Here is a 27789-nt window from a genome sequence, read left to right as displayed (position 1 = left end):
TGGCGAATTTGAATCCTTATCTTGTTGAGTTCCTTATAGCAACAGTTATGCAGTTATTGATATTTGACCAAACTTCTAAAAAATACGAATCAAAGTACTATGTACTTACTGTGACAACCTTAATTTAACATCGGATACAGAGTACTGGCCCTGGAATGGATGGCTAGAAGAGGAGGAAAAACCCAAGAAAAAATGAATTTATTTTTCATGATGAATCTCTATCACACAATTATTAGCTGTATTCCCCTCTGTGACTTACCAAAAAAAAAAAAAAGAAAGTTTAAAAAATATTTTGCAGATATAGTGCTCTATAGCAGTATACTTCATACTCTATAGCTCTATCACTTCACAGAAGTCTGGGTCGCAGTGACTGTTCAATGACAGATTTCTTATGAGCTACCTGAAAGGTGCCTTCTATTTACAGATGAGATATTAACAACCTTTCCACACTAAGTCAAAAGCACCTCCTTCCAGCAGCACTCAGCAAATAGAAAACATCCCTTAAGTAGACCAAAAGAGCTTTTTAAGTCTAAGAAAAAACCTTTTTCACGCTACAGCAACTGAGAAAGTAAAAGGAAACAGAACTCCCTGCAGCAGAGTAATAACCCACACTAAACAGAACACATGCACAGCCAACAGTGGTACCAAGCCTGGCATGGTCAAACCTCCCAATGAAAATACACCCAGAACAGGCAGCTCCCCTCTATCCCAGCTGTGACAGCCTTGGACACAGCTACTCCCTGCACACCTGGAAACAATTAACACAAAGCAGAACCATCTGAGGACAATTCCTGAGGAATGACAAACTTTCTGTAGCTGGGGACAGCTGACAATCAACTTGAACAAGTTTCACTTCTCCTGACTCTGGATATGTTTTTCTTCATAAAACTACTGCCCAGAATTAGAGTAAATACTACAAAGTTTCCTTACCTAGAATTTACCTCTGCAAGAGCTGGATGCTTGTTGCTGTTCCATACTCTATAGTTGTGGGTATTTTTCCAGGCTGTTACAAATCCTGTTCCAAAGTCTGACAAAATCTTTTCATTGTCTAATAAATAAAAATACAGAGAATTTGAAGAAATTCATTAGAAATTCAATAATTACAAGACAAATTACTATTTTTCTTGTAAGAAAAAAAGTAATTTTCCAGGCTCTTACCAAGTCCATAACAATTAAAACTCCAGTACTAAAACCTGGGTACTTAAAAATGGTTTATTTTTATTTTAAAGTGTCAAAAATACACAGTACCAGGATAAGAGGGGGAAAAAAAACCCTAAAAATTACTTTTCTTATTTTTAATTCATTTATAAAGCTCCAAGAGCTCAATTGGGAAAAAAAATCCAAATAGACTTTTTCTCTGGGGGATGACAGGAAAGGGAAAAGAATGGCCACATAGCAACCAAGAACAAACACAATTTGCACTGGTCTTGGTCAGATACATTGGGTTTTGCTGTACTGTTATTACTCATTCAAATTTAGTAACTCCCAAATCCATTCCAAAACTGCAGTAGGAAATACTGTGGAATGAACTTATTGTAACAACAACCCCTTTAAAACACTGAAGAGTATAGGAAATAATTTAACAGCCAGCCAGTGAAGTAGTATGAGATCCCAGAAAACCCTGATATTTCATATCAATCTGGTAATCCTCTTAAAAGATTCATTTTGTCAGACCAAGAACTTGGCATCTTCCAGACTTTAAAATCAGGTTCTCAATCTATCTTTTCTCACATATACCACAAAACAGAATCTGAATTTAATTGGTGTGAATAGAAAAAAACCATTATGAGAATGAAGTTAACAGGGTGAGTGCAGGGCAAACGAAACATTTATATAAAAACACTGATTCTTTTATTTATATTCACAAAAAAGGTTGGAACATAGAGAATTCCTTCTGAGGTAAAGCAAAAAATTTTGAAACAGGAAACAAAAGCTTATAAAGCCTGTAGATGACACTTTTCACAGTATGTGAATCCCTAATTAAGACCATAGCAAGAAGGGAAAAGGGCTGGAACAGTCTAGCAAAACTTCCTGAAGACAGATGCTTAACTTCATGTTTCCTTGAATCCAAGTATTTTCCCAAACTTAACTTCAGATTGCAACACAGTCTAGAAGACATTCAGATTTGTAAGTCTCATCACATACAGTTTGCAGGTATTTCTACTTATGAGGAAAACTTAATTAAATCAGGGAGAAGAAGACATTCTAATAAGAAAGTGTAAGACTGTGAATTAAGGATTATTAACAAGCTTGTCAAGAAATAACAAGGATAGCCAAAGACAAGTGAAAAAGCAGCCTAAAATGAAACTTTAGGCAGAGGGAGATCCACTGACAGTAAGAACAGAGCAAATGCTTGACATGTCCACTCTCATCTCCATCCCTAGACAAGGTATCTGTTCTACCTGGTTGCAGCACAGCAGCAAGCAGTGCATGAAGATAAGCACTGAACTGAGCCCTTATCCATTCATCTCCTCCTTCCCATCCAGTGCCATCAAGGAACACATCATCTCTGTTCTCAGTGACGTGCTTCACCAAGTAATCAGAAAATCTTAGGTCAGCAGTTGTTGGGTTCAGGATCTTACGCAGTTCTGGATCATGGATTTGCACATGAGCATCTTCTATCTGTTTGAAATAATTCCAAGGGTAAACATTTATCTAAATAAAACTGCTTATACAAACTTACACTACTACATATTGCTACCTAAATCTTAACCCTCATTCCCCCAAAATACCAAGAAGAAACAAATGGCCAAAGAACAATGAATTAACTGTTCTCAGAAAGTCAGATACTACTCTGATTTATCCAGAATTCGATCATTTCCCTGGCACACAGTAAAAGCTGCTTATTTGACAGGATTTGGCAGAAAGTTTGGCAGGGGAAGTATGGTGCACTTTGACTATCACCTCTGTTTATTAAGGTGATTACCTATATGGAACCATCTTAGGTTACCAGATGCTGATTATGTTGTTGTGTCTATTTGCAGTTGTGTCTGTTTGCTAGAAGTGACACAGTGGGTGTTTTAGATGCTGTGTATTTACTTTCCTGATTAAATCAGATGGAAGTCAAATCAGTACCTGCATGTGATTCTCATCTGCAAGCACTTATTTTTGAAGACCTCACTAAAAAGCCATGAAAAAACCCATGATATGAAAAATTAAATTATATCACCAACAAAAAAAAAATTTAACAAGTGCCTTAAAAATTCAAATTTCAGATACATATAAAAACATGGATAGTAGTTTTGCACAGCCTATCTAATCCTGTCCTCTCAAGTCATAGGAATTTAACAAATTTCTGCAGCTGAGAATTTATTTCATATGGAAGGAATTCAGAATTCAGGCAAGCATGTGAAACTGTAAAGCTACAATTAAATCAGAATCTCAGCTCCCCCCAGCTCAGATGCAAAGATCCTTACTTCCACAATTGCATCACTCAGGTGCTTCTGCTGACGGAACAGGATATTGGTGGCTCCCGCAACAAAGCCGCGGACGGTCACATCCGACAGGAGGTGATGCTGCTGCAGCGCCATGTACGGCAAACACAGGTACCCCTGGAGCAACAGAGACATTCACAGGAATAACATTTTTAAAAAGTGCCTGGATTCAAAAGTTTTCCTAATAAAAGCCAGCATATTTCACCCAGAATGAACCTTGGTTATTACAGTCTCAGCCACAATCATCTGTTGCTCTGCTACATGACATTTGTGAAGTGAATTGAATTTTTTAGGAGATTGTGTTGCCTTTCAGTCTCAGGATTGAAACTGAAATCCAAAGCAAAGAATGAGAATTTAATGTGTTTGTAAGGCAACAGAATAAGCAGTATAAGAGCAATAATAAGCAACAAGAATGAGGCCTCAGGTCAGTTCAGAGACAAGAAGCCAATGGAGATAAGGATTCATCTCTCCAGTAGCGCACATGGTGTCTTCTGGTAGTTGTGAGGCATGTAACGCAGGAAAGCTACAGACAGCTATCCACATTTTGTAGGTGGGGATTTCCAGACACCAGAGATAGCAATCAGTTTTTGATAAGCATATGCAAGCCTGTTTTAAGAAGGAGAGGACAGAAAGTAACACACTGTGCTTTTTAGCCACTTCAGGGTTGTAAATTAACCTAGTATCCTAAGCTCCAATTAAAAAAAACCCAAAACATTTTGAAAAAAGGCTTTGAGTTAGTCATTAAAGGATTATTGAGAGGCAGATGTAGGTAAATTCCTTTTTAAACATAAGATCAACATACTCCCGACATCTAATTCCAGCTGTTCAACTGCATAAAGCCCAAAGCAAATTTATTCACTACAGCTAATGGCATGTTGGACAGAAACAAAGAGCACACACAGTTTATCACCCAGTACGTGGTAATTGGAAACATGTGGAAGAAAGGAGCATAACTACTCCCTTTTGTTGTGTGAGACACAGGGATGGCCTTAGAGATGACAAGCTCTTATCAGTAGAAAACAAACAGCCTGTGTCAAAGGAACAACAGTGCTTTGAAAAGAATCACAAACATAAGATGGAAAGTTTTCAAAAAATACAGCTTAAGAAGCAGGAAAAGGAAGGTTTAATTACTGTATACTAAAGTAGCAAAGTCTGGGAAATCTATCACTATTTAAAGTATCAAATGTCAGTTTACAAATGCACATTTGTAAGTACAACAACTTTTATCTTCATGAACATGTTCCATTCTTTTTTAAAAGAGTGCAGATGAAATTACTATTAGATCTGACAGAACTGGTACTAAAGAAACAAGCACTACAAGCTCTTTTCCCTTATACTCAGGTGTACCTGGATAATGTATTATGCCACCTGGCAAAATCTCCTCCCATTCAAATTTGTCAGATTTATTAAGTCTTTCCATGGCATGGCATAAAACAACCCTGTGTTAAGAGCTCTAAATGAGATGTAAACTTTCCAGTAAGTGGTTAAAACTGTAACTTTGAATCAGATTTTTCTGCTAACTCAGACATGCAAAGCCCTTTCTGCTTTAATTACACTGGCTGAACTCAAGTGAAAAGTGCCTTTGTGGAACAGAAGGCAAACATGTAGAAACTGTCAGCTTCCTTAAAATTCTTTTCCATTTGATGAGCACAGCAGCAAACAAAAGTTTGCACTTGGAGGTCGCCTTATCAATTATTTTATTCTTGCTTTCCATTTAGTATTTTCAAAGAACTAGACTAAATACAATTTACAGGTTATAGTTCACATTAGACAGATCATAAGGACAAACATCAAATGCAGATCTTTGCTGAAACAACATTTCTAATGGTGACATGAGGCAATACATTGAGGGCAATGACATTTGAGCTGCTCACTTGGGCCCACACAGTCTACTATTTCCAATGAAAGCTACAGGGAGAAACTTAAACACAATCAATCATAAAATATAATATTCTGTAAGGAAATGCAAATAAACCCCTGCAAAGGAAGAAAAAACACTTTGAACATCAGCAACTTGAGGAAATAAATCTGAATCTTCTATCTTCTACTATGGACAAATGTTCATTTAAAAGTTTATTACATTAAAAACAAAACAATGAAATGTACTAAATAACTTCTTGTATCAATAGCAGTATCTTTAAAAGGGACACATTTTACCTGGTTTTTATGGGAAACTAGCCCTACTAACCAGCCCTACTTACCAGACCTATTGCTTGTTATCTGACTATGCCTATCAGAATCCTTAGAGATTCTGAAACACCTGGAGTTCAGTTAGATATCAGTGCAAGCTTAAAATTCAGCAGCTCAGCACCATGTACAGAGAAAGAGACAAACAGAAAGAGTTATCACAGACAGGAGGGTGAAATTTCATCTCATATATTTTTATGTGTGTATATATGTATTTATATACACATTCTGTGCATATATACACATATGCATTTAAAAATACATATACAGATACAAATGAAAAGAGGAAAACAGACTTAGGTGTCAGCAAAGGTAGAGCTTTCAGAATCTTTGTTTAGATTAAGATATCTAAAGGCTTCTGAAGTACTCTGATCTTGCCCTATATAGGCTAGATCACCAATTCCTCAGAGTAAAAGAAAACTGTAGTTTCTGCTACATACAATTTATTAACCACAGTGGAGATGCAGGTTACCACCATGTAAAATTGAAAAAAAATTGCAAATGGTATTAAAGTAAAGGCATGAAAGTGGAATGCAAATATGCTTGCAAGGCCCTCTCAAGCCTTTCAACCTGACTAGGAGAGACCATACTAACATCTTTTGGAGAACCCTACTGTCCACCTGGAGCTCAGTAAGCAAAATTATTAGCCACTTCTGGAAAAAAAAAAGTCTTTCTGAGTTCCCAGGTACCACAAAGAACATGCTTACCTTTGTAAAAATAGCCAGTGGCATCCCATACTGGTCCTCTTCCAAGCCAGACACCAGTCCTTGAACAAGCACCGTGTGCCCTGTGTTTGCCTGGGGCTGCACAGTGATGGGAAGGCCTTCGGAGCTCGCGCCTTTGCTCTGAAGATTTCCCGCCTGTTCTGACGCTGGGTTCTCACGTTCTTCTTCCTTCAAATGAGCCTCCTCCAAAATGCTGGGATCCAGGGTCTCCCAGTCACTTTCTGAGGAGGCTGGAGAAGCACGGGAAGGAACTTTCAAGCGCTGCACAGCTCCGTTGGAGGACTGAGCTCCATTGCAAGCCTTCTCGGCCTGGGAGAAAGGCACATCTGCTTTTTGACCTTCCAGTGAATTATCTCCTGCCATCTTCCCATCTCCCTTCCCCATTCCTAAGTTTGCATTCGAAGCATCAGCAGCAGACACAGAAACATAGTCATCTAACCGTGGTGGATTTTCCTGCAAGCCAGCATCCTCTGATATGCTCTTTCTTGGTCTGTAGTGTGAGCAGTCACTAAGACCATGTTCAATCATACCTGGGAAGAACAGCAAACACAAATATCAGCATCTCAATCAAAATTTTAGTGACTTTTCTGGAGGAAAAAAATTGCTTTTGGGTACATAGAGGAAATAATGTAATTTAAAACACTACTTTGGGGAGGGAGGGGTGTTTTAAATAACCCAAACCCTACACTTTCTCTCCTAAAGAATCTGCCTTAACATTTTGCTTTAAGAAGACTGGTTAGAAGCTAAGGATTAGCAAGGTTAGGGGTTATGATTGCTTGTTTGTTTGTTTTTATGAGCATATGTGGAAGGAAAAGTTTATATTTTGGGGCTTTAAGCAACTAAACAGGAATGTGTTACTTATTCAGGAGCCCCATCTATGTTTCCCACAGGAAATACAGAAAATCCAGTGGCTCCAATGAAGCACAAGAAATAACCCATAAAATGCAAGTAGTAAGTGTTAGGAGGTGTGTGCATAGTACATAGACATGCACACAAGTCACCCATTTTTCAGGCAACATATCAACCTAACTTTATTATCACATGAGTTGATTTCCAAGTGACAGCACAACCTGTCTCAGTTATCACCAGAAAACATAGAAAAAGAAGTTCAAACTTCTTTTCTTACCAGGAAAGAGTGACAAGACAGTCATCAGAGCTCCCACCAATCTATTTACAGGAGAAATATAAAACAGCACCTGGTGGCAGGAGGGAGGACAATGGGAGGAAGAGGGAATGCAAGAGAGGAAAGGAGAATTAGGGAGGGGAGAATGAGAAAAACAACATTATACTTATGCATGACAAATGACACATACAAACTATTCAAGGCACTGCTTTTTATGTTATATTAGAAAGTCTGCTCACTAACAAAACTTCCTACAAGAGTTCAAAGTAAACATTTATATATACCTACAGAATCCTTATATAATATTTGTAAGATAGGTTTTATATATATATATATATATATGTATGTATGTATGTATACATGTGTTTGTAACACACTTCTCAGTTATTCAGGTTTTTCTACTGGTTTTTAAGACTTTTTCCAAACTGATCCAGTTACTGAAGAACTGACAGAAAAAAGTTGTTCCTGGCATGCTGCATAAATTCTTGTTCATTTGTAGCAAATTAAATTGTCTGTTATAAATCAAAGAGGCCAAATAATCTCCATTCCAGAACACTGACACAAACCTATGCAAAAACATTTCTTTTAAGGAATTATATTAAGGATATGTAGATAAACTAAAAACAGGATAAATGCTGCATGCATTTATTACAGTAATATTCATATGTAACAAAAAAGATTTTTTAGAAACAGAATACATGAGTGGTACTAACTTTGGTAAAGCACTTAAGGCATAACATGGGAAAACAGAATCTCCTTAATTAAATCAGAGAGACTGGAATTAGTAAATTAGTTAGGAATTCAAAAGGGGGTGTCAAAGGCTAGCAATGAAAGAAGAAATAGATGCCAGACTAAATATTATTACTAGAATTTCTTCAAAATAAGCCTTCAGGGAAAAAGAGGGGGGGAAAGGAAAACAAACAAACAAACAAACAAAACAAACAAAAAAACCCCAATAAAACCAAATAACAAAACCAAACCAAACCAATCCAACCCCAAAAAATCCCCACAGAAGTAAACTTGTCTAAAATGCCATTTTTACATCCTTAAGCAGCACAAAGCACAATATCAGTAAAAAACCATAGATGAGCATTACAAGGAATCAAGAGTGCAAAGGAATACAGAATAATCTAGCTTTACGACTTTGCAGTCCAGTTTAATAAGCAGACGATGTAAATAAAAGTGCAAGTTTGTAGACTTAGTCTTCATAAGATAGACACTTTAGAAGAGACTGATGAATAATAGCTCATGTCCCACTAGTGTTTGCCAATCTCCAAGCTAGTGAACTGATGGGACAAAGACCTACACAGCCTTAACACAGGCCAGATGATATTTAATGGTACCACAGCTGAAAACAGACTCTGTATATTATCCTAAACATACGACAAAAACATTCTACAAGGTAAGTAAATTCAAATTGCAACAACCACTGAAAAAGCACAATGAGATGAACAAGCAGCTCACCTGTGGAAAGAGTTTTGGTTGACTCCAGTGGGAATAAAAATGTGTAACTTTGAAGATGTTGCTTTATAATGTATGCATGAAAAATGCATGATATAATAGCAATGAACTGCAATAGAAAGCTTATGATACTCCCACAGGTTTAGATTCTCAGACATCATGCATTCTTAGCCAAGCTTATTTTTAAGCCTACAGAAATAATTAAGTCTATAAAGAAGTACCTTGTTTTAAAGAAATCTATTCCAGTCTAGGTTTTTGTTTGGGTATACCACTTACTTAGAGCAAATACTTTTCTGTATTTGTTTCATCAGGTCCCTCTGCCATCTTTCTGTCTATAAGGATTCACTACCTCTCCCAGCCCCACTATATGGCCTACTGCATTTACATCAGCAAACTGGGTGGTCCTGGCAGGAGAAATTGAAATGATCACCATCTGGAAGTAGTCTTCCAGCCTAATAACCACTGAGAGGTGAAAAAAATTCTTTTAGCCTGTGGAAAAACATCAACCAAATTACTACAGATTAAAGGAAATTAGTCTGTGGCATTTTCCAGATCAAGGAAAATTGGCATTACGAATGGCTTCTTGCATATTATATCTAAAATCTTTGAACATACAGATTCCCACAGTTATTCTGAAACCATAACATTTGCCAGAAAACAGGCAGTGCCTGAAAACCAAAACTTTCTTTTGAAATTGCAAGTGTTGTCTTCCTGTCAGAGCTTAGGGAAAACCAGACACAAAGCAACCTGAAGGTTTGTTCCATAAGCATTCAGTTACTTTCAAAACAATTTTGTATGTCTGAGTAATGTGAACACACTTGGGAAACCCTCTCTCTCCTCTCTTCCTGTACATTTGTATCTTGTGGTTTGAGCAGTTTCACAAAAGAACTGTAGCCCAGTGAGGTATTTTCTCTGTACACGTCCAAATGCTGAACTGATCTGGTGACCCCTACTGTGCCATAATTGTATTTTCTCAAGTGTACTTTTGCATAGCCTTTAATATAGTCATCTTCAGCATATGCCTCCTTAATGCAGAAACTGCATTTATTCTCATCAACAAATACTGAGAGCTGTCAAGGTATATCTGACTTACAGAATTAAGTGACAAGTGCAAAAACTTTGGAGAAGCTGCTACATCTATTTTAAAACAGAATAGCATATTTACTGCCTCGTGAAAGATATCTAGGTCTAGGATATAGACTTAAATAAACACCACCACAACTGTTTTGATAACTTATAGATTAAATCCTACTGACTTTCCAGCTACAGCTAACAGGAAATCCTAACATGCCCTCCCATCACTCTGAAGAAATTGGGTTTTAATACAGCAGGTTCACTGAAGAAAAAGTAGCATTTGGGAAACTGAAACAAAGCTTTAAATAACATTTTTAAAGCAAAACAAAACAAAATCCCTGCATAAATATGCCTGGCAGCTGATACAGTCATTCCACTCTAAGTTCTTGCTCTAGGGCATTAATATGAACACAGAAGGAAAAAAAAGTCCTGATTTCACATCTGCTTTCACATTTTGCATATTACACTTAAATTACTAAAACAGCACTGCTTCTGAGGCAGTAAGATAGCCCAAAGCAAGCACTGATCCTAGAATCCAGCAGTTATTACCAATTTATAATCTGAGTTCAGCCTGACCTAACAGATACAGCTCTCTTCATTGTCTCCTGCAGGTGTCCATGGAATTCAGGTCTGAAGGATACTTCTAGCACTTGTTTCTTTTGGTCTGTCTATTTAAAGCCTGAACCAGAAGTTCTTCTTACTGAATCTCTATAAAGCTATGCCTTTTTAGGTACCTACATTTCCTATCAGTTCCTCCACACAAGTGTCTATCTGCATCTCATTTGTATCCCATCCTATATTTTACAGTAGGTTATGTTTCTCTGGTCACATTTCATCACATTTTACTTTGGCTGTGATAGCAATTAAAGAAACAAAGTGTGAACAGAATAGAAGTGGAGGCAAATGTATAGGTCAACACACAGCAGTTTCTTTAAGCCTAATAACCTAATTTATATATTGATGCAAAGTTGTTGATATGACTTCAGATGCTTCTATTTTACAGATGAAAAATACTTAACAGCTATGTTTCTATTTAAACTACCTGCCTCAGCTTACAAAATGTTACCTTTTTCTCTAGAAGAATCAATTTAAAAAGGATCAAGACCTGAAAAAAAACACAAAAAGAAAAAAAAATGGTGAGCCAACCAGTGCCATTTCTCAAAAATAATGTGCAAGCATAACCTCTTCTTCAAGGTTTTGTGTTAATCACTGCATAACAATCAAATGACCAAATGCATTTGACCAGTGAAAACCAGTGTTCCAGTACCCTTCCTCCACCTGAGCACACATTTAAAAATAGCACGAGATGGAAAAAAACCCAAAAAACAACCAAAACCTCCACAAAAAAAAACTGTATAATTTGAATAATACGTAGCTTAGCAGAAAGAATATGTTGCACAATTCCAGCATTTTAAAAAACAGTAAACTACATAAACATAAAAGAGTTCCTCCACAGAATTACTGAAAAAAAATCCAGCAAAATACCAAGAAGAATATTCACCTCACCTAATTTTAGGCATCTGGATTACAAGTGGCTGTCCAGACTCTCTACATTAAGGAAAAACAGAGATGCTTCTGGGGTATGATTGGCAGACAACTGAAGTTAAACAAAAATGAGTTCTACCCCAAAAATCTACTGAACAGGTGCAAATACACCATGAAATTCAGATCTTCAAAGTTGTTTCCTTGATGCATCTCAGTTAATAAAAGATTCTAAATGCTATTTGTACTTTAGCTATAGCACATATACTCAATTTCAACAAAAATTAGGAAAAAGAAGGACAGGTCTAAGTCCCCTCAGGCTCTGTGATGGCAGAAGCTACAAAATTTACAAAACACAGGAAAAATGCTCCAAGTTGTGTCTGCACAGACTTTAGCAATAGTCTTTTTATCACATTCATCAAATGAGAAACAGGAAATAGAAACAAGATCACAAATGAGATAGTGTTTGCACTTTGGGACAGGACTAAAAAATGTCCCACAAACTTAGAAATTTCCAGGAATCTCTCAGACTACCAAAACTCCTTAGTCTGGAATGTGCTTTCACTGAAGTTATGCAGGTGGAATTGGAGGGAAAAATCAGGAGGCTGTAAATAGCAGTATTTAGGAAACAGTCTTCTTACTCGTACCTCAGGTATGTCTAGATATGTTTATTTTTCTATTATATTTCTATTTCTAAATAGTGCAGTCCTATAAAAATCTAGTACAGAATACCTACCTTGTGTCTAAAATGGAGAACAAGATCCCGAGGAGACAGACCTGACACACCAAAAAGAGAGCAATTGTTACAATTAAACAGCTGATAGGGATCCTAATTTACTTCTTGTCACCATTTTTCAGCATGTGGGAGACACCCATTGTGTGAACCTGGTTATTTCAATAGCAGAATTCATAAAAAATGCCTTTTTGGGGGGGCGGGGGGAGAACGGGGGCGGGGAGCAAGAATTCATTGACAATAGAGACAAGAATAACATGAGTAGTTGTGCTCTGAGTTAATGCCACACAGCATTAGGGTGCCACTGAGGTAAATACTACACTGTGCATTCAGAAAGCACAGGGAAGAGTCAGAACTGGGTGGTGAGATATCCTAAATAACAGGTAGTAACATGCAAGCTTGAACAAGTGGATGGTGTGGGGTGCTGAATCTAAAACTGAAGAAGGTATTGCTTACCAAAAGCAGATAAACAGCTGCTAGTCAGACTGTTAGGTCAAGGAGTAATATGGCTTTCAACCTGCAACTGACTCCTATTATGAAAGCAACACTACATTTTATATTTATTTAAATCCATTAATAAAGAAATGCAGACCTCTGGTGCTTAACCTGTTAATGCACATCAACAAACTAGCTCAGGAGAGGCATGTGTTGTTTAGTGTAACATCATCTCTGCTGCTTTGTACAAAACAAGTCACTTACCAAGATAAACTTGTGACCCCTCTAAGGAAGTATTGCCCAAGGAACTATTCATATGATCATAAAGTTCCTGTAAAAGTTAGAACAAAGGAAAAAAAAAAAACCCAGAAGGTGTTAATGGCATATGGTCACACAAAATCCAGAATAAATAGAATTCACTTATTTAAGGATTTCAATGGCTTACTCCAGAAAGAAAGCAAAGTTTTACTAATGGAATCAACAGAGATACAGGCTGACAACCACACTTGTATCTCATAACAATCAGAAAGTTGACTCTGTCAGATTAGGGTAGTACATTAAGTTCATGTTAAAGTATTACAGGAGCTGAATAACTGAATGACTTATGCAAAAGGAATATTTGAGCATTAAATTAAAACACAGAAGTTTGTGGCCATACACTGAAAGCTGTTCTGTGTGGATTTTACTGGAAAGTTACCTTTAGAATTGAAATTTGTGAGAAGTCTTTTTCTTCAAAATATGCATGTGTGATGAGTTGCAGCTTTGCCTGAAGTAACCCATACAAAGGCTTGGAAGAAAAACAAACACAAAAGCAAGTGAATGAAACTATTTAGTCACTCATTTTGAACTTTAATCTTCTTCCATGCTTATGTTGCAATACTGACACTTTACTATGAACACAGAGTTCATGGATGAGCAGTCCTCAGTAGCTAACTCCCAGCATCTTTCTCCTGTGCTCATTTTAAATGATGATAATTTCATTTTCTTCCCATTTGCATGTACCATACCCTCACTGAACATCTTTCTGGAAAAGTAGTTTCCTGCTTTAACACCGTTCATAATAGTAACAATTCCAGTAATAGTTCTTTCTTCAGCTTTAAGCAGAAAAATAATTTCTGTTCCCTGCCTAGTGACCAGCAGCTTTTGATGAATAGGTAGAAATAAAAGATATCTGTTCAAAACAAGAATATGCTGTATGTGTGGATATCAGAAAACCTCCTTCACAGTTGAAGGTGGTAGCCACTCTCTTCAGCTACTATGCTAGATGATCTTTGAGGCCCTTTCCAACCCTACCCACTCCATGATTATACTAGCCAAACTCCTCATTTCTACCACATTAAACTGAGTTAGTGGCATTTAAGAAGGATCAGAGTATCCTCATCCATGACAACAGGCAGACACTTTTCCAGTTACAAGCAGATACCACAAATCAAGGCAGCTCACTCAAATGCCACAGCCTTCCAATTCAATTTTACTCCAGTATTTTGTTACTCTGAAATGGCTAAGACAGATATTTGAAGCCAAATGTTCCAAATAAGAATATGGAAGAACAACTGTTAAAATTACCTGAAAGTGTTTTGGGAGTTAAATAAACATTCTTACCAGCTGGCTGAGAACACAGACACTTTTCTGTACAGTTTCTCGGGTGATGTCTGCTTGCCGTACTTTTAAAGCCTAAGAAATAGAAGTATTACAGTGTTTTTACCCAAACATAATTTCAAAAAGAATTATTTCCCAAGTCTAGTTGTCACATACTACTTCCCTATTTAAACAAAATCCTAAAACTAGCTATCTTCAGTGGTGGAATATCCAAACCATGCAACAGTATGCCCTTATGTTTTCACAAGAGATAGGCTGGGAAGGAGGGGCATGGGTGTCATCCCCTATGCTAAGGAATGGTGAGATTGTGAAGAGCTCCCTCTGAAAAACAGTCACAAACAGGTCAAGAGTTTGTGGATAGAAATCAAGGACAGCACCTATAAAGGACACCTGGTTGGAGTCTACCACAAGGTGCCTGATCAGGGGGAGCCTGTTGACAAGGCCTTGCTTCAAGAATGGGAAGCACTGTGCTGAAAAGCTCTCATCCTAATGGGGGAATTCAACCACTTGGATGATGGCTAGGAAAGCAATGCAATGAGTCTGTGGATGCCCCATCCCTGGCAGCTTTCAAGGCTAAGCTGGATGGGGCTTTGAGAAACTTGGTCCAGCAGGTAGCATCCCTGCCCATGGCAGGGAGTTGGAACCAGATGATCTTTAAGGCTCCTTCCACCCCAAACCATTGTATGGCAATTCTATGATTCTACCTAGTAAAAAGGGTCATAACACTGACATGTCAGAGCTGTATTCTCATCTCATCATGTCCAGCAAAGATCCAAACACAGCTGTGATGATGGGCAAAGCACCATTTAAAAGACACTAGTGTGAGAAAAAGGCAATAGGAAAAGGAAATGGCATTTTAACTCAGGGGAATGTATGGGAGAGAAACCACAACACATCACTTGCTCTTTAACATCATCTGTGAAAACAGACCAGATTACAAAGTCTCTTAGAAATTTCTTGTTTCATATTCAAGCATCTTTTTTGAGCCACTCATAAAATAAAACCTTATCCACAAAATAAGTTACATTCTCAGCCAGAACAAATCGTCCCAGCACTTAACAGCAAACCAAGAAATGGTGAGGGCAGAACACACACAAATGATTCACTTAACTGTACAAGACAGAAAATGTATGGACTGCAGCCCACACATCAAAAAGGACAGATGGAGAGAGTGCTAGAGCTGTCATATGAAACACATTGTGTTTTATTCTAGTTGTTCCAAAGAGTTCATTTTGAACATCTATTTATCTTCTTAATTGGTTGCTAAAAAGCATAAACTGACTCTAAATCACAGAATACAGTGAAGGTTGGTGCAAAAAATGAGTGAACGAAAACCAACAAGGAATTTAGTTCAAAAGAAATGGAATTAAAAACTGCATGAGTAAAATTTCTCCTAGAGCAAGAAAAGGAACTTGAAATATAATCAAGATGTAATTAACACAGAAATAGAGTACATAAACAAGTCATATATTCAGAGGGTGAATCAAACCCACGTGACATTCCAGATTATTGGGAATTCACTGAAAAAGAATAAGTAATTTTAAAAGAAATTTGTAATAGCTTCTCAATTCTAAGTGCAGAGATCATATGACCATGACTATTTTGAAAATATGGAATGATTTGAGTAGATCGAATACTTAATTTCCTCAGTGTGATCACGTGCACACTGTGGCTCTCCTCAATTTTTCAGTTTTACTGCTAAAGATTGGTATCACTAAGCAGCTACCCTGAATGGGAAGATTCCAGTCTACCCTACAAGTGTACATTTGGCAATGGGAGCAGGTGAAGAGAAACATCCCTACACTTGCATGGCCAGATCCCAGGAAGTACTCAAATGGGGAGAAATTTCAACTTTTTTCACCCAGAAGACCTACTGCCTGAAAACTTAACTTTGCCACTTGACAGACTGTCAGTTGAGTTTTGTTGCTTGGTGCTGATGGCTAGATTGGCTCTCAAGAAACAAAATGTATTTTTCAATTGCCTCGAACATTTCAGAAGATCACCTGCTGATGTATGGGACAGAATAATTCTCAAGTTTTGGAGCTACATACTGTGAGCACTTTCACAGACTTTTAATGTAACACAATCATGCAGTTTTTGCCTGGTAGTGTAATGCAAGCCACTGAATTTTAGGTCTGTTAATGCACTGAGCCTATTATTCATTAATATAATTAATTCCCAACTTGGAAGGTTACCTTTGCTTCAATCTGCCGATAGCAAGAGACGCCATACACCGTGGTTCGATCCCCGCACCTCGGAGGCAGGTGGAAAAACACAGTATCTAGAAAAAAAGACAAGACTGTATTGTCATTCACTAACAAGAGTTTGGTATATTTATTTTCAGCATCCCTTGAAGGTTTACTGCAGAAAGCAATGGCAAACATTTATTTCTAAAAAAAATAAAAATAAAAACAAACAAGTTACTTATAAAGTTATGTCTGGACCCAAATTAGTTTTCACATTGCAAGATAATTTGTGGTTTGCAGGACACCTGAATGTTTAGCTAGACCAAGCCAACACTGCTCTTCAGAAGCAGCTACTGACAGCAGAGAAGGGCCACTGAAAGCTACAGGCATTCCCAGTTCAGCACAAAGAAGCAGAGGCAAGGCACTGTGAGTCAGTGTGTACAGCTCAGAGTGTGATGCCATTAAGAAGGCAAACAGAGTCAATATAGGGGAAAAAATCTTGAATCAATCTCAGTTGAAAGGTTAGAGCAGCTCCTACCTCTGCCAAGGTAGATATCTGCACCACCACCAGCACTACACTACCAAAAAGAATTTGTGAAACCTAAAAAATTACTGTTTTTACAAATAATTACTGTTTTTGTGCAAGTGCAACATGAAAAATTAAAGTATCTATAAAATATCACAAGAGAAAGACTTTTATGGCTTGAGATATACACGCACATATATCCACACACCTGCTGCTACTGCAAAAAAGTTGTTAAATCGTAAGCAAAGACAGTCGTCCTCTCCTTTCAAAACATGAGTGAAATCTTTTTTGAAACCAACTATTAATTTTTTGTTTGCTTCATAGTAAGAAGATGAACAGGAGAGACAACCCCACATGCATTATGACCAACAGAGAGGGAGACTTTTTATAACAAATCTTACTACCTTGATCAAGTTTGTATTCTGGAGATCACCCTAGGGTTTTAGAAAGCCTGTATGATGATTTCCTGGACCAAGTTATCCTCTTTGCACAAATGTAACTATCCACAGGAATTAGTTTAAAACTCAAAACCAGATATCTAATAAAGTTACAGTAAATGAAATACAGTTATAATCAGAAAATCTAATTGCCTGATTCAAGTTCATTTGTATTCTTGCCTACAAAACACAAGGATATATATTTCTCCTTTGCTGCCAACTCTTTTTTGTCCTTACCAAAAAAATAAACAGTTATGTTCTTCTAGCACAGCAATAAATATGCTCAAAATTGAGTATTAACTGGAATGGTACTGAGAGAAGAGAGAGCAGGTAAATGCAGCTGCATGTGATTTTCCTAGGTTTGAATGTTGTCTACTTCTTGTAATGTATTTAACAATGCAGAAATTCAGCAAAAATCATGGCCCAGAGCAGTCAGAGACACTCTTATTGCTGATAGGAAAGGGACTATTTTGATAAACTGCTTTTGATTCCAAATGAAATCTTCAAAAGCTGGACAATAAGGAAGCTAAGTATATAATGTTAAAAAACTAAACAAATTAAAAGTAGTATTAAAGGGTTTTTGTGATTTTGCTGTTTGAAGTGACTTCCTTGTCTGCCCTGCAGAAAAAAAAAAGATGAAACAACTGGACACAAATATAAATGTCAGGGGTTAACAGCACTGCTAATAAAGGAATAAATACAATACTAAAAAATTAGAAGTGCCACAAACTTGGTGGTGACTATATGCCAAATGGATATTTCTGTCTTTATTCTGCCCAAAAAAACCCTTTTAAAGCTCACACCATTTAACTGACATGGATTTCCATGACTTGTAGTTCATTTTTAAGCACCTCTAAATTAGTGAAGGAGAGTTTATTCACCCTTCAAAGAACTTCTAAGAAAGACAGCAGCCTTGCTTTGTGCTAGAACTATGCAAAATTGATATGTAACCCTGAAGTTTTTACTAACATCTGAATTCTGGATGTAGAAGGTACATTTTTACTTTCACCTAAAGAAATATATCATTGCCAATGTATTTTGCAACCTCAACAAAAAGTGCAGGAAGTATAGCAGTAAAAAGAATCACTGTTAGGTCAGCTGTTCAGATATCAGGCTTTTTCCCTGGGCTGCAGCAGAAGTACACACAACTTTTCTCTCTCATTTCTCACCTTCCTGATAGTTGTGAGCGCCATCCGGTAAGGCAAGAAATGGCAAGTACTTCCATTCCTCTGGTAAACTGTGACTGTCATGTCCTTCTCCAGGTTTTAGGGGAGGGTAGGAAAATTCAACCTAAACAAACAAATGAAAACAAAAGGGAGAAAAAGAGAGAATACATTACAGTTACCATACAAGCAGGCCTCTATGATTCAGCCTAGCACTTTTTTCCTATCAATATTATGGGAAAAAAATGGTTTTCTTCCAACCAGCATTGCTTGTCTCTTCCTTCAATGCACCCACAGACTGACTTGTGCGGTTTAACTAACAGGCCTTGGGCAAATTTGGCTTTTAGAGCCTAATTCCTTTCCCTCAAGAGAAATGAAAAGAGATCTTCAAGCAGAAAACAGCACCCAAGAGCTGAATATCTTCTACCCTGTGTGCACAGAGCCAGCAGCACATTGCCACACCTGCAACAACAGGAGGGGTCATTGCTGGGGCACACATATCCTGAAAGCAGATTTGACTTCCCAGCCCTTGATGCTCATGACTGGGTAATGCTAACACATGCAGGCCTCTCTTTTACCCTGCAAGACATTGAATCATCTCAGAAAACATACTAACAGAAACACTGGTTTATATATTTTTATGTCCCTGACTGCAACATGTTCTACACAATGGCCAAAATTTTTTTGCTTTCACTAAGAAATCCTGCTTTTCAATTTTGCCTTTCATTTAATTGCCATTTTCCTCTTTTTCCTAGAAACAGGGACAACCTTTCCATTTCTTGCACTACACTACAAGTCCACCATAGACCCGCACAATCAGCATCTTTACAGTGCAATCTTCTTTTCCTATGGAGATCCCTCTGGTTTCCCAGCCACTTCCACCAACTCTTTTCTAGACAGCATTTCTTAATTCAGTGAACAAAATCTAAACACAGATTCCTCAGTAAAAGAAACTGTTTATTGATACTGCAACTTCTCTCCTAGGATATTTAGTTAATGAGCTGTAAAATGTATGTACACATGGAAAATAAAAATCATGACAAAGCAAGTATATAAATAATCTTAGCATTTGATGACTAATAAAATAAAATAGTAATAATAATAACATCAAAAGAAAAAACCTGTGAAAGATGAGCGTACCAAGGAAAAGTGAAATTCTTCACCTTAACACACGATGTCACTGTCTACAACTGTGGCCAACTTGAGAAAAAGGTACAAAGGACAAGAAAACACCAGGAGTTCAGCCTTGCTACTTGTATCAATTTCAAGTTTTCTTATTCCTTGTTATGGTGCGTTGACCCTGGCTGGACACCAGGAGCCAACCAAGGCTGCTCTCTCACTTCCCTCCTCACCTGGGTAAGATAAGAGAAAATATAATGAAAGGCTCATGGGTTGAGCTAAGAGCAGGGAGGGCTCACCGACCAGTCACTGTCATGGGCAAAACAGACTTGGCTTGGTGAAATTAACTTTATGCCAATAAAACAGACTAAGATAATAAGAAGTAAACTCAAATCTTGAAAATACTTTCTCCTCACCCTGGGGTGGGTTAATTCCTTCCTGGACTTAACTTTATTCCTGATTCTCTACCTCCTCCCCCAGCAGTGCAGGGGGATGGGAATGGTTCGTGATCAGTTCATCACACGTTGTCTCTGCTGCTGCCTCCTCCTCAGAGGGAGGAATCCTTCCCCTGCTCCAGCATGGGGGCCCTCCCCCAGCAGACTGCTCCATGAACTTCTCCCAAGTGAGTTCTTGCCACAGGCTGCAGTTCTTCATGAACAGCTCACCAGGCTGGGTCCCTTCCACTGAGTGCAGTCCTTCAGGAACAGATTCCAGGGCAGGTCCCCTGTGGGGTGACCTGTTCCAGCACAGGCTTCCCATGGGGCCACAGCCTCCCTCAGGTTTCTGCCTGCTCTGCCATGGGGGTGTCTACAAGGAGATCTCTGCTCCTCCATGGACCTCCCTGGGCTGCAGGAGGACAGCCTTGCCTTACTGTGGCCTTCATGACAGCCCACAGGGGAATCTCTGCTCCCGGGCACGGAGCATCTCCAGCCCTTCCTGCTTTGCTGGCCTTGGTGTCTGCAGGGCTGTTTCTCTCACATACTCTCACTCCTCTCTCCTCTGGCTGCAATTTGCTGCTCTGCAATAACTTTTCTCTCAAACACAGGAACTCAGAGGTGCTACTACCACCCCTGATGGGCACTGACCAGCCCTGATTCTCTCCCTGGCTCTGTCAGACATGGAGGAAGCTTCTGGCAGCCTCTCAGAGAAGCCACTCCTGTAACCCCCTGTAACTATGAGGAATCCATAGAGTCTTTTAAACAAAATATGCCCCTAAGAAAAAAAAGAAGAGCATCTGACTTCTAAATGAGATACAAACACTGGAATTAGCATCCATACAAGGAGTAGAGAAAGTGTCTGCCATTTAGTATGCACATACCTCCTGAGAATTCCCTGTTATCCTTTTCAAGTCACAAAACTAAAATGGTAGATAAAATTAAAATGGTAGAAACGTCTCATAAATGTCTGCAGTATCATACCTTTTGCTGATGCTCAGATTCAAACTGGTTGGCTAAAAACACTGTTTACAAAATTATTATTAGAATCTCACAGGAGTAACTTTAGCAATAAATATAGCACAGTTACTAAGTTTAAAACATAGATAGTCAAGAAGCACCTACACTTAGGTCCTGACTCGGGTATTTTATTTCACTGCACGGCCAACAGAGAGAGATTCAAATTCACCTCTGGAAGAGTTTCTTTCTAACAAATACAGAAGAAACCCTGAGTTCCCTTAGATTCCAGCAAATACCTTCAGTGCATCATTCCTGACAGGGAAATACTTTAAGGATTTAAGACATCATTGCTTCCAACCACCTTCAGAATTACCATTGTATTTTGCACTCCAGCCAAATAATGAATTAGGAGACAAATTTAAAGGAAAGATGGGTAAGATGAGTCAAGATCCATGAAAAACACATATTCATTAAGGAACACTCCTTTGTAAAGAGCAGAATAAAGCTGAGAAATCTGGATCCTGTGTTCTTTTTACAGTGTGAAATTTGATGAAGAACTACTTTGGTCTAGCTCACAATATGCTATCAACACCTCTGTTGCTATCAGATAATCCCAGCAACAGGGATTTCTGCAGGTTCTGTCAGTTCCAAATTCAATAAACTGTACAGGCATTAATGACACTGATGACAATCTTATTTTCTATTAGCTGTCTTCTTTCAAAAACCAGTTTTATTATAAATCTCTGTATGCATGTGTGTGTATAAGAGAGAAGATCACAAAAGTAGTTTTAGTTTTGATTTGCCTGAGTTAAGTGGCCTTAAATACTCCATTTTACACTTTATGATAGTCCTGATTTACATTATGACATACTATTATTTCTCCTCCTCCCCAAAAGGATCTATATAGGACATATTCTGGTTTCTAAGGAGGAACCACATTCATGTAGTTTAATAGAATTGCTGCTGGACAAAGTACCAAAAGTATGGAAGTAACAAAGAAACAGGAAAAGGAAGAGTCCAACAGCAAGAAGAGCAGGGAATGGCCTGGAGCACTTCTTTCCATCCCTCCTCCAACTTAACAGCTCCCAGTGATGAGAAAGTTTGACTTTTTGATATTAAATAAGCAGTCACTGCAGGTGGGAGTCATGTCATGACTGTATGTCAAAAAGCAAGATCTCCGAGGCAGTTTTCCTAAGCATTCTGCAAAGTCAGAGAAAACAGACACCTGCAGAGGGCGATTCATCTGATCTGTTTCTTTTGACCATCTCTGAAGAGAGCTAGCTCTAAGTCTAATTTGCAGATGACTGACTTAATGCAAATGAAACTCACCCTAACTGTTCCCCATCCTCTAGGTGTTCTGCTCGATTTCTCCAGCTCAATTTGCAGACTTGCATCAATTGCAGTTAGGAATCCTTTGCACAGAAAGAAACCATTATTTCAAAAACAAAGTATTATAAGAATACTGAGCCGCCTTAAAACAATGGCTAAAACCTCACAGATCTTGAAAATCATGAAACTGAGCAGTGCACATGTATAGAGGTGGTAATACTGGGGTAAAGAGAATTTCAGTTCTATCGTTTCTGAGTTTTCAAACAACTAGAGTCCCAGCAAAACCCTTCCCAGCCTGCGTGTGCAAATTACAGAGCAGTGCTCCTACAGAAGGAAACTTAAAAAGTTATTTTCTTATCATTTTCCACCTTAAACCCAAGACAAACCATGACATGCGGAAGAGATGTGACTACTGAAGAGACCTGTCTCATACCTCTTTTTCACCCTCTTCACAGAATGAAGAAAGAGGAGCTCATTTTTTATTTAAATATAACGGCTTGTTATGTAAATCCATCCACATACGCATGTGCATGCATAAACATGCACTTAAATGTCCCTGTATGTCATTAATATATGTATCACTACAAAAATGCCTGCAGATATGAAAAATAAAATGTAAAAGCCCAGTAGTCAACAGGAACAAAGATATACACACAAGTTTTTAGAGCTGACTGCCAGAGAAAATTTTACAGGTTTTTGTCTCCTCAATTGAATTAACGAAGACTCCTCAACAAGATGAAATTCAATTCAAAGCTGAACTCCTGAGAGATTCAAAATAAACTACATAAAACATGAACTAGTATCTCCATGCATTTCTTACTCTTCCAAGTGTCAGGGATCTTCGTTCCAGCTGGAAATATTGGTCACGCCTGTCAAGGGGTTTTGATGGCAATGCTTTTTGCCTGTGCAAACTGTCATGTTCTCTAAGCAGATGGGTCCTGATGGATTTCAGAACTAAAAACAATACAGAATATTGTCTTGAGGTTTAGGGGAGAAATAAATAACTGTGCTCTTCATTACACAAAATACTTCAACTCTTGTGAATTATCAAGTTAAAATAAAATGTAGTTTTAAAGAACTCCTTAAACAGAAGTACAACTGAATTTCTGGAACTAAAATTTTTTATTTTTCTGGAATTCTACTGCATTAACTAACCTTTAAAATGCAGTTTGCATTGAACCCAACAGTTTGGATGCAAAGCACCAATGAGCACACAATTCTAGTGAGGAGAAAAAAAAATCAAGGCAACCTGGTTTTGTTCCTTCTCTTTAAAGGTACTTCCTAGCCAGAATAAATTTACTACACATTCATTAAGTCACAATAAGAAAACATGAGAGCACGCAAGGAAAAATGCATTTAAGTTTCTACATCTAGGAATTAACATGATTGTTCTTTAAGAAAAATGCATTGATAGTGTCTTCTACTAAATTGCAAGTACACAATCAGAAGAGAAGTTCAAAAAGGAACTGATAAAAGAGGAATTTCCAAATATATGGGCATGTCCAGCTAATCTATTGCACTCAAACATTTGACAGGCAGTTGGCATTAATTTTACACTCAGGTAAGGTTGTTCTCCTTATCTGTGAAAATTGCTTAATTGTTAATCAAAGTAGAATCATCAGTGAGCACTAAACAGTGATAATTTAAAATGTTCTAGCAAGTCAGTATAATCTTCCCACCCTGCCCACTTCATCTACTATCACATTTGAATTATAGCCACAATATAAGCTCTCCATTTTAATATAACAGGTATTTTGGTAGATTTATCTTCAGATAAGTTATGAAAAAACATCTGGACCCAAGTAAGTTTTTGCATTGATACAATGGAGAGATTATTTAATCTCAAAGAAATCTGAAATCTTTAGAATGACAGTGTTGTATTAAAGACCCAGGATGCTTTCAGTAAGTTATAGAATCTAATTTACAGGAAGCAAACCCATTCCATCCTCTGAACAATTGCTTTGATTTCTCCCATTGCTTCAACTGCAACAAACAGGTTGGATAATTGCTTGAAATGAAGAAAAGGAGATCAGCAAAACCCACTAATTACATTTCTATTTAGAGAATCTTTTCCTTTCAAAAATCCTTACAACACATTTAATTTCAAGGATACCAGCCCCTCCTCTCCAAAAATAAAGGCAGAATTATGCTAAATAGAATATAACTACGCAGCAGTAATCAAAAAAACCCAACAGATAAAAATTACACCTACAACTTGATACCTCTTTATAAATAAGTCAGTATTTGTTCTTCACTCTAAGTAGGGATTTCTAAAATCAGTTTTTGCAATTTATTAGTCCTAGCATAGCCAGATCCAGACAAGAACAGCACAGCAATGACCTTATCTGAATCACCATAACAACTGCAGCATGCAGCCAAATGAAAATCTAAGAGCATTGTTTGTCTTTCAGCACTAAGAACTATTTATTATTCAAATAACAATTGAATTTAAATTATAAACTTCTCCCATTTTTGCACAGCAGAACCAACAGATCAGGATCTGCAAGCTGAAGAGGCCATTCACATGACAATAATGCCTATGCAGTAATATAATGACCTCTAACAGCAGAATTTTAAATATATGTTATACATTTTTATAAATATGAATATTTGTAACTACTATGTATGAATATTTGTAACTACTATGTACTACATGTATATATGCATACAAAAATATATATCAAGAATACATGTAATACATACTTACATAAGTATATTTTAAAATACACTGTATACACAAATAGCAACAGCAAAAGAAATCCCTGTATTACCAGGAGGCAGGGTATAGTTGTTTCTATCCTTTCAGCTCCAGAAACTGGTACTTCCTCACATTTCCATACTGCTAAAAAGCCATAGAGTGGCCACTTACACAAGTTGTAAGGCACCATTTGTAGGCATAATATCACCATTTAAGTTTGCTTCAAAACCTCTGACTAGGTTAGCAAAGCACTGACTCTTACTGAGGCCCTTACAAGGTAAAATAACCTGAAACACCGAAACCTTTGTTTTCAATGCCATGCTAGCATGCATTCTAAACACTCTTTCCAATTATTTAACACTTTATTTCTATAGTCATAGAGTTCAAGCCCTATATCAATACTGTGCTTTGGAAGTTTGGCTCTTATTAGTCTCTTCAAAGAGACACACACACTCTTCCCAGAAAGAGAACTTAATACTACTGCAACCATTCCAGCCAAGGGGACTCGCTAGGGAATTCTGTGCCATGAAGACAAGATTTATACATTACAGAAAGCAAGAACTCATACAAGATGAATTCTGGCAAGAGAGAGCAGCTTCCCTGATTAAACAAGTGAGGGCACCCCAATCTCTACCCCTAACAAAGATGTCTGTCCAGCCCAGCAGCCAGTGGAGACTGGAGTCAGCAGCAGCCAATTGTTCACCCACAGACTGGCTCTTAATGCCCATCTTGGTGCCCACTGGCTCTTGATGAACACACCCAGCCACAAGGACGGTGGCATTTCCCCTCTCCAGGGACAGCACTCACACCTCACATCAGACTCAGGCATGCAGTCTTTCCTCAGCTCGGCTGTGCCGTGGTTCCAAATAGCAAGGAGATGGCAACAAGTGATGACAAATGCTACACTGAATCCACCTTCCCCTGGGAAAATCTGAGGACCAGGAGAGCAGGCACACTTCTAAGCACTTGGACTCACGGGTTTAGAAACAGCCATTGAGTGTCACACACCCAGCACCTACTGCTGAAGCAACGCAGTCCAAGTGAGCCATCACTTGGCCTTAGGAGCCAACAAGCATTCAGGCTCTTTGCCACAGGACATCTGAGGGGCCCAGAATTGCTCTCAGTGAATTTGCTCCTTCCTCACAGGTTTCAACATCAGAATTACTCCTGAGAGGCAGCAAATCTGGTTCACTACCACGCATGAGGCTGAGAAGGTGCACAAAGAGAGTAACATAGTGAAGCGCAGAACACACTATTCTGCTCTCAGTGACCCCAAGGAAGCAGGCAGCCAGTCCTGTGTCCTGCCCCCCAGCATGCTCAGACAGCAAGGAACTTGCTTTCACATCTTGTACCCACAACTTTCTTTGCTTTTAGAAACAGCATGCTGCCTAGGGGTATTAATTCAGCACCTCATACAAGCTATAAAATGGATTTCCAAAATTAGGCACAGATCATGAATTCAGGTGATATTAGGACAGAGAACACGAAGTGGAGACCTGCAAGTTCCAATTTACTCCTACTGGAGTGACCTCTGTTCAGTGATTTTACAGCTTTGAACCTCCCTCTATTCTACATGTATGTAAATTACATTGCCACCTCTAGTGCTAAGAGCCCAAGCCACTGTTTGAAAACATTCTGAAAAGGTAAATGAAAGGTGCAGCAGAAGTACAGAAATATATGCTTTATTGATTTGGCATTCGTTCACTTATTCAAGAGAAAGGCTGAGATTCCTGGCACAGGATATTTAAATAACTAGTCAGATGTTATGACACATACAAAGAACAGACAAATCATAAGATGAAAGTTAAGTATGATGACTATGGGAACCATTATGTAACTGCAAATGGGTATTTAGGAACCTTCTCTCAACTTGCATATCAGGGCAACTATGGAAAAAATATCCAGTATGGAATCCTTCCTTTAGTATGGAATACTTCACTTCCCGGGCAGCACTTCACAGAAGTGACTGCAGGATTATCAAAGTAAAAGATTCTTTGAAAAACTAGACAAAGAAACAAAATAAAGAAACAAACTAATCAACCATACCACAAAGTTTTTCTTGAACACCGAATACTAAGTATTATATAAGTGGATTCAACCGTCCTGCAGAAAATGGAACTCATCATTAACTCTACCCAAGAAATCAGAATCTGCAGTATTGTTTACAGAAGTACACATGTACCAGCAATTCACTGTGTACTTAAAATTATTAGCACCCCACGCCAATTAGAGTAGCCTTACAAATAAAAGCTAAAAGCCTCTTTAAAAGTTACAAACTGTTGAGCATAAAATCCACATATTTTAGACAAAAGACTAATCTTTGATACTTGATGTATGCTATGATTAACTTTATTAGAAGATTTCACGCTCATAATGGTCCTTTAAAGTGCTTTAATATTATTAAAGCAGGGAACAAAATCAAAGGAATTGTACTAATGTTTATAGGTTATCATCACTAGAAATAGGAACAAAGCACTTCAGCTTGATTTCAGCCTAGTTCCTTTTCAACTTATTTTTGTTTCTGTTGTTCCATTAACAAGATCTTATTTAATCACTAGACCAGATTACCTATTGCATAATACCTGCATACTGTGCTCCCTGAAACAAAGACACTGGGAATTTAACGACAACAAAGCATACACTTCACTCACATGTTTAAGAGCATCAAGCACATCTAAGAGAAT

General features: G+C 37.9%; 1 protein-coding gene across 1 annotated transcript in view; it reads right to left on the bottom strand.

Moving 5' to 3' along the window:
• The window catches only part of AVL9 (AVL9 cell migration associated), a 46445-nt gene that overhangs the window by 7270 nt on the left and 11386 nt on the right, over nucleotides 1–27789 (bottom strand). Inside the window, exons 2-14 of the mRNA XM_036402748.2 lie at nucleotides 18572–18692; nucleotides 16449–16534; nucleotides 14257–14328; nucleotides 13352–13441; nucleotides 12919–12985; nucleotides 12223–12263; nucleotides 11071–11109; nucleotides 7473–7542; nucleotides 6329–6876; nucleotides 3417–3551; nucleotides 2403–2622; nucleotides 931–1048; nucleotides 110–163 (exon numbers count right to left, since the gene is read on the bottom strand). Of these exons, the coding sequence (XP_036258641.1) occupies nucleotides 110–163; nucleotides 931–1048; nucleotides 2403–2622; nucleotides 3417–3551; nucleotides 6329–6876; nucleotides 7473–7542; nucleotides 11071–11109; nucleotides 12223–12263; nucleotides 12919–12985; nucleotides 13352–13441; nucleotides 14257–14328; nucleotides 16449–16534; nucleotides 18572–18692 (1661 nt within the window). The remainder of the gene's footprint in view (nucleotides 1–109; nucleotides 164–930; nucleotides 1049–2402; nucleotides 2623–3416; nucleotides 3552–6328; nucleotides 6877–7472; nucleotides 7543–11070; nucleotides 11110–12222; nucleotides 12264–12918; nucleotides 12986–13351; nucleotides 13442–14256; nucleotides 14329–16448; nucleotides 16535–18571; nucleotides 18693–27789) is intronic.

The sequence above is a fragment of the Molothrus ater genome, chromosome 1 (assembly GCF_012460135.2).
Source record: "Molothrus ater isolate BHLD 08-10-18 breed brown headed cowbird chromosome 1, BPBGC_Mater_1.1, whole genome shotgun sequence".
Taxonomy (NCBI): Eukaryota; Metazoa; Chordata; class Aves; order Passeriformes; family Icteridae; genus Molothrus; species Molothrus ater.
Note: the sequence above shows the minus strand (reverse complement) of the source record. Positions and strands in the feature narration are given on the sequence as shown.